This window comes from Enhydra lutris, unplaced genomic scaffold (genome assembly GCF_002288905.1).
Source record: "Enhydra lutris kenyoni isolate GAN:26980312 unplaced genomic scaffold, ASM228890v2 scaffoldscaffold14, whole genome shotgun sequence".
NCBI lineage: Eukaryota > Metazoa > Chordata > Mammalia > Carnivora > Mustelidae > Enhydra > Enhydra lutris.
This window is the reverse complement of record NW_019154098.1, coordinates 34,302,622-34,316,151: the sequence shown is the minus strand read 5'-3', so window position 1 is coordinate 34,316,151 and position 13,530 is coordinate 34,302,622. Positions and strand designations below refer to the sequence as shown.

The 13,530-nt window shown below is 34.1% G+C and overlaps 1 protein-coding gene across 35 annotated transcripts in view; it reads left to right on the top strand.

Annotated features, from left to right (window-relative positions):
* The window catches only part of LOC111146851 (regulating synaptic membrane exocytosis 2), a 591,447-nt gene that overhangs the window by 449,054 nt on the left and 128,863 nt on the right, over positions 1 to 13,530 (top strand). For 12 of the 35 annotated variants that reach the window (XM_022502564.1, XM_022502561.1, XM_022502563.1 and 9 more), the window contains one exon: positions 8,294 to 8,466. The exons of 21 other annotated variants lie outside the window; for them this stretch is intronic. In XM_022502564.1, coding sequence (XP_022358272.1) covers positions 8,294 to 8,466 — 173 coding nt within the window. Of the gene's footprint in view, positions 1 to 8,293; positions 8,467 to 9,317; positions 9,570 to 13,530 lie in introns of all 35 variants that reach the window. 2 more of the 35 variants (XM_022502559.1, XM_022502558.1) reach the window with 1 other exon arrangement.

Genomic DNA, 13,530 nt, shown 5'->3' with positions numbered 1-13,530 from the left:
ATTGAGGGAGAAATTTCAAATGACATTTGTTTGAGATATTACTGAATAATAAAGCCATAAAAATAAATGTAAGACTCATTAAGGCTGCTGGAAAAGAAAAAAAAATTACCTTATGTGAATACATCTAAATCAAGAGATAGCTAAGTGTTAACACATATTATCTATACATTTAGAAAATAATAGCTGTCTTAGGCATTGGGAAAAGAAAACAATATATAAAATATTTGGAAGTTTGTTCATAAACCATAAAAAGTATCCACATTTTAATGATTATTAATGTTACAGTCATGGATTGGTTTAACTTTCTTTGATGCCAAGTGTAAGCATAGTTATGAAAAGTAAAACCCAGGTTAATAGTTTCAAGAATAAAAAACATGGATTTCCAAGTCAGGTTTGGTGTTCTCCTACTCCTAAGTAAATAGGTGTCAAAGAACAAGGGCTTATTATTTTAGTGAGATATGGAATTAGGAACTTACTTATAAAGTTTTCATAGCTCTTTCCAAGTTTTTTTTAGCCAAGAGAAAATGTTTGAGATGATAGCTGAATGCTGATGAAATCTGAGCATCACAGTCTGGAGCTTCTTTCATTTCATCATAGACTATGCCTAATTATTATCATAAATACTTACTATGTGTCAAGACCCGCGACCTCATTGAAAGCTCACCTCAGGCTCAGAGAAGTTAAGAGACTTGCCCAAGGTTGCATTGCTCCCAGTAAGAGGGAGAGCAGTACACATCCATGCATTTTAACTCTGTAGCTCAGGGTCTTTATGAAACACGGCCCCTTACCATCAAAATTAGATGACCGCATTATAGAGGTTATCAGTATTGTTAGTTAAAGAATGTGCCTTTATGCCATGAAGTCAGAAACATTTTTTTCTGACCCAGAATAGGATAAGTGGTATATCATTCAGGTTTGTGTTCACATGTTCACGGTATTAAAAGAAAAAAAAAAAACCTGGCAAAATTATCTGAATAAAAAAATTTTTTTTTCACAAATAAGAAATCCAAACAGCAGCCCAGGGCTGCTCCTGCTGTTTAAGGAGCCAAGCTTCCTATTCTTAGAGCTTCTCTTCCTGCTCCCTGTTCTTAGAGTAGGACACTCATGCTCATTGTCACAGAATGATGATTGCACCCGTAGGCCCATGTTTAAATGCCAATTAGAAAGGAAAAACAAAGAGGGAAGGCAAATGGCCATCCCAGCTGAATCAGCTGGGAGTAATTGCTCTCACCAACCCCCACCTCCCAGGTTCCTGCATACGTCACAGAGATCACACTCAGGTCAGTTGATCACCCTGGCTACAAGAAAAATGGAAAATGAAGTCATTTTGTTTTGTTCTTGTGGTTGTCATTGTTAGACTCCTAAAATAACTCCGGATTCTTTGAGTCTTTGAGTAAAGAACAAAAAAGGAGAAAGAATATGGGTGGGCAGTCAGCCACAACTGTGACCAAGGAATAGGAGTCGTAGGCTTGAATTACCAACATGAAAGACCAAAGACCTATTCCTACACTCCTCGTAGCCAAATACCCAGATATTTTTTACCATTATATGAATAAGTGATATTTCTTGACTAATTAGAGTGGAGAATATTGAAGAAGGAGAAGTCAAAGGTAATACAAATTTTCTATGTTTTAGTTCAATATTGAGCCTATTAAATAATTGAGGGAATATACGAGTCACAAGAAGAGCTGGTTTGGGGTGAAAGAGAATAAATTTGGTTTTGGCCATGTTGAATGTGATATACATGAAAAACAGCCTGTGGTAGATGCCCTGCAAGCACCTGGAAATCCAAGTCTGATGTTGGGGGTTGGTGAGCGCAGATGATAAGGATTTATTTGTCATTACATGGCAGTGGAAATGCACAAATGAAGGATCAGATCATCCTGGGGGGGGGATATGCATAGTGAAAAGAAAAGTGGACTATTGATTGAAATTTGGGGAAAATATAATTTAAAATCAGGTCAGAGAAAGTGAAACTGGCAGAGGAGATTAAGAAGGAACAGTGAGAAAGCCAGAGGAGAAACCACGGGTGACATTATCTGAGAAGCCATTCATGGAAACATTTCAGAAGGAAAGAGGACTTCAATATTAGATGGAACAACAACATCAAGAAAGACACTACTGGCTGGTAAATTAGGATATTCTTGGTGTTTTCTGTTTGTTTTTGAGAACAGTTTCAGTAAACAGTAGACTAGAATGTGTGAAGAGTTCTGGATCGTGAGGAGAAAAGTGGTTAAGTGCATTTGCTAAGAGCGAAAGCATGAGTTCTGTCGCTACCTGAGATCTGCAGATCTGGAATTTCATAACAGAACTGGCATTTCCATTTCTAAAAATTGAGAGACCTTGATGGAAATAAGTAACAGATGATGAGAGCCGCTGATTGCTAATAGACATTGAATTTCCACAGAGCCAAGCCTTTGTGAGAGTCATAATTGATTACTAGCAATTATTTCTCCCCTACAAATTCTCCAGGAAAAATTATTAATCTTACAAGTTTTCCTCAAACCAAAAGACGGTTGGCTCTTTAGTAAGTCTTGGTCAATAGGGTAATGGCTACCGTTTCTACTATTAACAGTTTTTTTTCCCTTACGCTGTTCTTGATATTCCATCTTTCACAAGGTTTCCCTGGTTGAATAACTTACAGATCTGGCATCTTACTGTCCTTTACTCATTGTCTCCTGATGAATCTCAGTGAATCCTACAAGCAGTGCACATATTTCTAAACCCCGTGCTTGGTAGTATATACCATGTCTGCATTTGGTGACCATCTGGTAACTTGAAATCAGCCATGAGGGGAGTATTTATTCCTCAGAAATTAGCAAACTCTGTAAATCAGAACTTTTTCCCCTTGGGCACTATTTGTTAAACATATCATCACACTACTGCCTATACCCACCATGGGGAATAAAAGAATTACATGACTAAACTATTCGGCTATCTTCACAGTATTTTATACTCTGACTTAATGCTTTGTCCTAGAGATAATGCTACAGTATAAAGTCCAGATAAAACAACCATTCCCTGCATTTCAATTCATTAAACATTTACTGAGTTCCTATTACCTGCCAGGCAAGGATCTAGATAATGGGAATACATACTAAAATAAATAAGGCAGACATTATTCTCAGGGAGTTTATAATCTAGGCAGGATAGATAGGTAGATAGATGGATGTGAGAAAGAGATACATGGTAAAATTGTAAGAAAGGCATGAATAAAGTAGTATAGGAAGACTCTGGGCAGTAACTAACTCTTCTTGAGGGAATTAAAGAAGAGTTTTCTAGCAGGGATTTCATTTGCAGAATATTGTTTTTAAGGCTAAATCTTAAATTAGCCTCAGTTTTCTGTAGCTTTTCTCACTCTCTTTTCCCTCTCAGCTAGAGACCTTATCACACAATAACCTCTTTAGGAATCCTACCTAAACAAAATGATCTCTAACAGATTTTCACACAGTGCAACATTCCTATCAAGCCCTGATAAGAACCTTGGCTAGAACAGAGGGGAAATCATCGGAAAGTAGCTCCTCAAAGGGAGAGTCTGCAGTTGTTGTACTATCAAAAGACAACAGGACTCTTCAAATTATGATCTGAAATACTGTAAAAATAGGTTAGCAAAAATGAGAGCGATCTTCATTGACCACAGTGACAAGAGTCCCCCTGCTCTGCTCTTATCTCCTCCACACCCCCAGACTGGTGTCCAGAGCCCTGTCCAGAATTTCAGCTTCTCCTTTACCATCATTATGTTTGCCCTATTTTTTTTTCCCCAATCTTATGATCTATTCATTGTGTTTTCTCTCTGAATGTGACATGAATATTCCTGCAAGTATTTCTCAGTAACATAAAACTTATTTTTCTTCAAACTTGGACTTTTCCCCTGCCTGGTACTTTGCAATAACCAAGTCTTGACCTAGATTCCCAAATTGCAGTTTTCTGGTGAAATTTAATGTCAAAGATAGCAATGTTCAAGGGAACTCATAATCCCATTCCCATGTCTTATCTGAGAAGTTCATGTACAAAACTCAAACAACCTGAGTTGCTGAAATGCTGGTAGAGAAATCAAGCAGGGAAATTGCTTAATCTGAGAGCTTCAAATGAGTATGCTAGAGAAATGAAAATCTTACTTTAGAAATTTGAATTTACTTTTTTTCTCAGGAATATTATTCTAAAATTTTAATAATAACTCTCCTTTTAATAGAGCCTTGATGATATGCTGTTACTTTCCACTATTGTCAGATGAACAGAGACAACATTAACTTTTCTAGGCCACTTAAGAACTCTTTAGAGTCTGGAACATCCTGAAGAATAATAATTTCCTGTAAATTCTTCTAGTTCATGATCTACTTAATAGTAATGTACAAAACATCAAAATGCTGTCGGGAAAGGCTTCCTTACTCTCTTCCAAGATTTTAATGATCTCCAATCAGGGCCCAAGTTTCAGCTGAGATCATATAATCCTATGCAATAAATCTTCTTTGTTTTTGTTCCATTAAAGAGAATGGTGAGGATAACATCCATTGTTGATCTGTCAGCTGTAAACTAATACATGCTAATTGTTGAAAATGTTTTTTATTGTATGGTGCCAAGACAACATCAACCATTTTTAAGTAAACGAGCTTATTTGCATTCATAACTACCTTGGTACCGTAATAATTTAGCGGCTGCTATCTCACTGTTAAACTAGAAACTTTTGTTTACCATAATTTAGGAAAAGAAAAAAATACATTTAAGAAATTTTTTAAAAATGAATTCTTTTAAAAGTAAACTCTAATATTAGGTCATTCATTACTTTGACTTGGGGTTTTTTTGCAGTTGTGTATATGAAGATGTTATATTCTAAGTATATTCAAAATATGTTCTTTTGAAGTCCATTTATAGAAAGATTTTTTTCTATTATTTCTCACTTTCTATATTTCTCATTCTGTGTATCATGTGTAAAATTGTAATGGAAACCCAAGCTATACCCTAAAGGTAAACATACTTAGTTACTTAGAAGGAGACAGAGAAATGCACTTAATACAAACCTTGAGAAGGCACTAGAATCATCATCAAACTAGAGCTGGTAGCTTATTTGTAGTCTTTCTTTATATAAACTTTTCCACTCAGTGTCTTTTTATTTAATGACTTTCTGCTTTAGGCACTGGAAATGAGCAGTTGCTGTGAACTAAGCACACTACTGGGTATTTTAAATGTATCATGTCTCTTACTCCTTGCAAGAATCCTTACAATGTGATTTATCCTTATCTTACTGGTACAAAAATACTAAGCCTCAGAGTTTAAGTGAAACCAAATTAAATCTTTGACTCTTAGGTGCTAAGAGAGTTACAAAATTAAGGAAGATATTTCCTGGCCTTTAGAAGCTTATATGCTAGTAGAGGGTTTGACAATTAAACATGAACAAACTTACACACACACACACACACACACACACACACACACACATCCTTTAACAAGAGATAGCATGTGTTGAATTCTATAAAACTCTATATGTGGAATCTTATCTTTCCCTAAATTTTGCAAAGCCAAAATTTTAGCTCCGCAAATTCGATTATCTAAGAAGTCTTAGCCAAAGATATGTGCAATGTACATTTTGTGTGTTTAAAAAAAAAAATCTTAAGCCTTAAGTTGGCCTGTATATACCTATGAGTCACAGCAACAGGATTAAAAGTCATGACAACTCAAAAAGACAAAGACTAGAGTATGCAAAGTCAGAATCTTAACTAGTGAAATATAAAAGTCAAGTAAGATTTAGGACCCAGAAATGAAGGCATAGCAATCAAATAAGAACCTATCAGGGAAACACGGGATATACAGATACTAGCTGGCTTTGGATATTGAGATAAAGTACCAGAGACAGATATTAAAAATGTGGCATGTTCTGTGTCAGCTAAGAAGTATCATGTATTTCCTGATGAGATAAAGCTACTTCTCACCGTGTGGCTGGGAGTCAGTCGTTCTCCACAAAAAAACAGGATACGGAGGAGCCTGGTCAAATGAGGAAAGTGAGACCTGAGGACAGAGAAGGAATCAGTGGAAAAGTTTGGTTTAATATTTTAATTTTGCTTTATAAACACATTTTCTGAAATGAATCTCTTGGAGATATGTAAAAATGGTTTTATTTTTCTTGTAGCTTAGAACAGTCTTAAAATAATGTATTTATTTTGGGGTATTTCTACCTAGTATTTTTTTTTGGTAAAGATCTACCTGGAATTGATACTAAACCAGTGTTCAACTACTATGGGATCATCATCATCATCATTGTCATTTGTCATTTATTAAACACTTGTTATATGTCGATGTTGTGCTAAGTGCTTTGTTGCATACATTATCTTATTTAATCCTTGCAGCAAACCTAGGAGATGGGTACAGTTGTTATCCATGTTTTAACAGATAAAAAACTGGGACTTATGGAAACAATTGGCCTGAGATTACAAACCTAATAATTTTATGTAGCTAGGATTCCGACCAACAATTTATCTCTCTCCAGAGCATGTACTCTGGTTACATTATTATTTCTTACTACCTCTTACAGTTAAAACTTAGGGTTTTTCATTTGCTTTAAGGACATTTTTCATATCCTGGCTGAGTTAGATAATGTTGGATCCACCCATTGAAATGCTATTCTACACAATGGCTGAAGACATAGTCACTTTAAGTTGTTTTTAATATTTCAAAGTGACTTCAGTTTGAAAAAGAATATCACAGACTAAGTGTTCTCAATAAATTCACTGTAAATAAATAATTTACCTTTAAAATCAACATGAAGGTTCTATTTATTTAGGTATTTACTAAAAAAAGGCAGTGGTTTTTTAGAACTTAAATGTATTCTTTTTGATACTTGGATTTACCAACAGAGTGGAAAGTTAAAATGGAATAAGAAAGGCCAATTCCTCGCCTAATTTGAATGTATATTTCTAGATTAAGGATTTGATTATCAAAGTTTATTAAGCCTTTAAAAAATCCCTTTATTTTACCTTTGAAGAAAAGAATCAGTCGTTAACTCAAAAATATATAACTAGACACTGAAAGATCCTGGGGGGGGGACAGATATTTTAATCTGATTTAATGTTTACACTGTACTCTATTGCTATTCAAATTATCTTAGCCAGAATGTTTATATCTATCTAATATTTGCAGTGAATTGTTATTCTTATGGGATGGTTTATTAGGTAGAGATTCTTCAAGTCGCAGTAAATTGTTTGTATAAGATAATCATCTTTCTAGGGCTTTGTGAAATTTGGTAGTATCTATGATTAGAAAAATCATCATTGCAAAATTGACCAAATGTGAATGTTTCAACATTATGTTCAAAATACATATAAATAAAGAAATATCTATTAGCAGATGTTCTCTTAGCCCACAAGTAGCCATCAGGTAGTAATGATACAATCATAATTATTTATGTATAGTATTAGATAGCAGATATGTATTATTTCTAATTTTCAAAACAACCCTGCAAGGAAGATATTATTATCCTTATTATTTTATAAACAGGTCAAATAATTTGCTAAAGTTTACCCAGTTAGTAGGAGTTTTTCTTACTCCAGGTTTTCCAGACTCCAAAATCTCTTCTTTTTTACATCCCAAATGTCATGAGCATAAAACATTCATGATGGTTTGCAACTTATCAGAATATTTGACCACCCAGAACACCCTGCAGGCTGGCTGTGCCAGAGAACTATTTGATTATTTCAATTCCAGGAAATTTGAACTATTGTAAATAATAATGAATTTTTCTAGTATTTCTAGGATTCATCAAAATTCCAGGAACCATGCAGAAATTAAACTCTCTTTTTTCTTGACTTTTCTTTAAAAGAGTTAGTGTTTTAATAATTAGATTTTATATTATCTCTAGGTTTTCAGTGAAGCATAATGGATTACAGGAGAGCATTGATGGCTACTAAAATGGTCTTTATAATACAATGGCGACCTTATCGTACTTTTTTTTTTCTCAAATTCTATACAGAAATCAAACAATTCTACTGCCTTATATTATGTTTATTTCCCAGATTTTACCTGAATGTTCTTCCCTGGGGCCATTGCTATTGTGAAACAGTTGTAATGGCCTTCACTGGGGTGTGGTGAAAATGCTCTAATTGCCTTTGCTAAAAACAAGGGTTTCATATAAATTGAATTTTTCTTTTAGGATAATTGCCATTCACTTTTGTTTTATATGCCACTGAGTGGGGTTTTGCAGTATCCTCTGTGGACAATTAAAGTGCTGAAATAGGAGAAGCTAATGATTGTTTTGTGTGGTAATACTGACAACCTCTGCATGTTTGTCAATCTGTGTTAACAGTATCGATCAGGATGGGATCCTCATAGAGGGGCAGATAATATTTCCACTAAATCTTCGGACAGTGATGTAAGTGATATATCTGCGGTTTCAAGGACTAGTAGTGCTTCTCGTTTCAGCAGCACGAGCTACATGTCTGTCCAATCAGAACGGCCAAGAGGAAACAAGAAAATCAGGTGAGTAAAGGGACTTTAGCAGGAAATTCTTCTAAACATATTTTAGGAGGTCTTTGATTTTTCTTTGGATAAACCTAAAATCCTGGATTTCGAAATAGTTAATACGTGTTGTTAAGGCAGTAAGAAGTTCTGAACATATCATTTTTTATTATACTTTCATCTGTATTCAAACTACTTGCACAGCAAAGTTCCATAGAACAAGATTTTCTTACTAGACTACTTGAAATCCTATCATGGGTTATTTTTTCATGTTTGCTACTTTAAAAAGTAATTCTGTTATTATTCTGTCTTATCTGAAATTAAAGTGATGGCTAAGTGAAGACTTGAATTTGTTAATGTTCCAAGGAATATGAAAAATAATAGTTTGAAGGGTTTTTTTTTTCCCTAGCGTAATACACTTCAGTGATTGAGAATACATAAAAATATTACTTTCAGAACTTTTAGAAATGCATGGAAAAAGTCCTCAGCTTCTCAAAAAAATTTATAAATGTAATATATGTTAGTATAATTTTCACTTATCATCTGACCTATAGATTTTATGGGCACCTAAACTTTTTTTTTTTTTTTTTTACTCCCATTACATCAGAAAACATATGTAATGGAGACTACAACTTTTTTCCATGCAACTTTGTGACAGGAAAATATGATCTGAAAACAATACTAAGTATTGCTTACATGGTGCTTCTTCTGCTATACACTGGGGAAAAAAGTAGTCAACATTTAAAAGATAGAATTTTTGTTTTAGTAGTTTTCATTACATTTCTGTTTAATTTCATGTGCATTTTTTTCTTGACTTTTTCTTTCTTGTTTGTGTTTATTTGCATGCCTTCGATCTGTGTTGCTTTCAAAAGGCCAAAGGGAATAGAAGAGGGAGGGCAAGAAGGGGATAAGCACGAAGAGATAGTTCATGAGAAGGAAGAGGTAAAGGAAGAAAAAGTTAATGAGAATGAGAAAGGGACAGAGATCACAAAAACATGTGATAAGGAAAAAAACAGAGAATCAGGAGACAAGGCAAAAGCACAAGATATACCTGAGCAAGGGAAAGAAAAAGAACAGTGGAATAAAGAGGATTTGCAAGGACGATTTTCACAAGCTGATGACAGGTAAAATTTGCTCATTTGTGTAGACATTTCCCATTAGTCATGTAGTCCTTTTTCTTAATCCTAAAAACTATTTTGCCATTTACATTTGGTTTATTTTCTTGTGTTTTTTCTATTTAGCTTCTAATACAACTAGTTCATATATTGGCAAAGTAGCATCAAACAGATTGACTTATGAAGCAGTCTTTAATTTATGTCCACTAGCTCTGAGGGCCTGATTTATTTGATTTTCATTATGACTCACTGAATCCAATGTAAATTTCCCTCAGTTCCCTTAGTGTTAATTGCTGCATAACTTCTCCATTTGTAGAGTCAAAATTTTTTAAATGAGCTTCTGAAGAGCCTGAGAAAATTTAGCCTACTTCATAAAAAATATTACACACTGGAGATTTACTCTAAAAATGAGTGGCAAAATAGCTAGTAAAAAGTAAGCTTTATTCAGTCTGTGGCTCCCTTGTCTCTTAGTTTTTGGTGGGTTCTAGCCCAGTTTTGAGTACTGAGGAAGATTGCGAATCAGGGGCAATACTCTGTTACTCGGAAAAGGATAGATGCCCCAGGGTTTGTTAGAATGCAAACCTGTCAGGTTAGCTCCCTTGAAAAATTCAGTCAGCTAGAGAAACTGCCAGAGAAGGAACTTAGAACGGGAAAGAAAGGGGAAAAACATAAACAGCAAAGTATAAAAATAACTATGTTTTCATTTTCATAACACAGGCACCAAGTAAGCATGAAGCTATCTTTCTTTATAGCTCTATACTGACAGGCACATCGGCCCAAGTGTGCAGTAGACTTCATCTTTCTGCCTGAGGAGATGAGGTTTCTCTATATTTCTCAGAGACTGAGAATTACCCATCATGTCCATTTTGGAGGAATTTGGATTTCTAGTCAATCCAGAATTTGATTTTGTGTTAGTACATAGCTGGCTTGGTAAGCATACCCTATTATAAGCCAGACTTTGCTTTATTATATCTAACCCCAATCTCAGTGTGTACTTATTCATAACTAATGAGAAAGATAATTGGGGCAGATGTTTACCCTTTCAGTATACAATTCAGCGGTTTAGACTATGACATATCCCTTTTTGTCTCAGATTGGTATATTACTATATCTGTGATCTGTGACAGTTTCTGTATAACAGATAGTAAACCTAAAAGGCATCCCAGGTTTTGGCATGTTATGTGATTTGAATCTAAACTAGTAATTGCAAATCTATCTTCATCACTTATCTAACTTTCAATAATTACAGTGATTCTGCAATAAAGACCATTTTTCTGATTTGTTGGCATAGAATAATTTCATCATTAATTCACAGAAAAAAGCTTTTGGGGTTTCCTTGGAAGAGTTTCCTTTCTTTCAAAAGCAGAGCAAATTCCAGGTCTCTACTGTTGTCTTTCTGTATACTGTATAGAGAACACCCGTGCCCACTGGTGTTTGCCTGGAGCCAAAAGTCTAACTGACCTGGCTTGGTGGGCAAAGGTTTGGAGAAGATTTTAACTTTAAGTTCTCAGTTTTTAATTTATTACTTTCTTCATCATTTCCTTTAGGGAAAGAGTACATTATTTTGCAGGGGAAAAGGAAATATGGTATATTCCTAGCAATCTGAGTCATCAAGGCACGGTACTCTGCTTAAGTAACTATATAATCCTTCTGAAACTCTAAAGGGGGACAGGTAGATGTCTCTAGGGAACATGGATTCTATAAGATGACGGGAGGTATCAATTGCAATTACTTTGTAGGAAACTTTTGGTGTCACTAATTACTGCAACAAAAGATCTTGAAATTGCTTTCATTTTTTAGAATAAAATGAACAGTCTTTATTAGAGGAAATGTGTCTGAGTACGCCCAGTAATATTTTGTTTTGGTAGTTAATGAACACAATCATAGATTGTTTAAATACTGAAAACAGCTTATGTGCTTATACAAAATTATTGGAAATAATCTTATTTTATAATACACCATTGCCATTTTATGCCTTTTACTAGTAATCCAAGTTTTATAAAGGAAAAAAAATTTTTGACTTCTAGCAATGCTGGAACATAAAATTAACACAGTGACTCCAATGTATCAAATCCATTATAGTTGCTGTTTTCATTACAGTAATTGAATTTCATTGCATGATACAGAATTATGCTGTTTTGGAGTAGTAGTCACATTAGAGTAAGTCTTCTGAATATACAAGTAAAAAATGAGTAGGAAAATGTAAATTCAAAAAATGGTTCATTAAATTTTTGAATATAATATTTTTTCAAAGTTAATAAGTAATATATTCATATTTAGATATTTACATTTATATACATGAATATAAGTCAGGTTAATGTCCCTATATCATTAATGGTTTTTTTGGAAATCTAGAAAATACAAAATTATATTAACCATTTAAAATATTTTTCTTAGTCTGCATACATGTGTGCATGTTCCAAATTTTATATCTATTTACATTTGCCAATTATATACCGTGTACATATGGTAAGCTGGCTCAGAAAAAAAAAATGTTCAGAGTTCAAAGGTAAGGAGAAATCATTTATTCAGCCAATACTTATTTAGAAAATTTCTCAAGCACTATACTAAAAACTGGGGATAGAAATGAAATTAAGCATTTCTAATTATCTAAGCCTGAGAGTGAAGCAGTGTCTTAGCCTTATGTGAGTGGACATTTAAGGATAGCTTCATACCCAAAAAATGTTATCAATATACCTAAACAAATTCACAAGCACATTTGAGGAAGGAATTGAACACAGAAAGGAGGGGATCTTAAGTGAATCTGCAATGAAAGAAGATAGAAAAAACGAATACTGAAAAATGTAATATTATCAAAACCAACAATATTGGTAGACTCCTCTTTTCCTCTAGGTTTTGTTCTAGGTCTATAAGACAAAAGAAAAAATTCAAGAAATTTGTTCTCTATAAATTTTTAGTTCTCAAGCATGTCTCTAAATGCTAGAGAATTATAATTTCTTTTTAAAGAGAATATTCTTGAGTTAGGGAAATTTTTTAAGAGGAAAAGTTTGGCATCCATTCAAAAATTCATGAAAAACTTCTTAAGAAACTTCAGCCATCTTAATTGTATAGATAAAAGTTCTTATAATCTTTAGAATGGCAAGCAGAATAATTGTTAATGAAATATTTATTGCTACTAACATGTAGATCAGAGTTATAGATCGGAGTGGAACACGTCATGATCATGTAATGTAATTTGACGCATATAGCATATTTATGCCCATGTCGCAGACTTTTAAAGGAGAAATAGTATGTCTCATAAAAGTAATTGTGGATGAGACATCTGAAATATCTGGCTTCTCATCCTGGTTCTGTCACATGTACCTGCTGGCTTTGTCTGGGCTTTTTTGCTTGCCAGTTGGAGGAAGGGGTAATTCATACTCCTTCCCATAGTATGTAGCCAACAGGAAAGTAAGCATCTTCTATTACATTGATGATTTGTCTTTATTATCGTGAGCTCAAGAGATCACTGGTTTTGCAGTTAACCACTAGCAGAACAAACAGCTCAACATAAATTTCCATCATTTTGCAGATGTTTCCAAAATTGAGGTGACTAATATTCAATACTCCATAGATCAAACTGAGTCTTTCAGTCTTCTGGAAGTATGTTTCAGGGCAAACTCATCCCATAGGGAATACTGATTGACTATGCTCTACCACGCTTGTATTATTGTGTTTTCTTCTGCTTTTTCTTTCTCATTAAGGTTATCTTCTAGTTAGTACTACTGAAATCGTACAAGAATGAGTAATTTCTCCTGTTTTATGATTGTGCATGAAAAGGGAACTTTAGAAAAAATATGTAAACAACATTCTTAGAATTTTGATTCTGCAATTTTAGGGTGGAGCCCAGGAATTTGCATTTTTTTTTAAGATTTTATTTATTTATTTGACAGATAGAGATCGCAAAGTAGGCAGAGAGGCAGGCAGAGAGAGAAGGAATTTGCATTTTTAAAACAAATAGCCCAGCTGG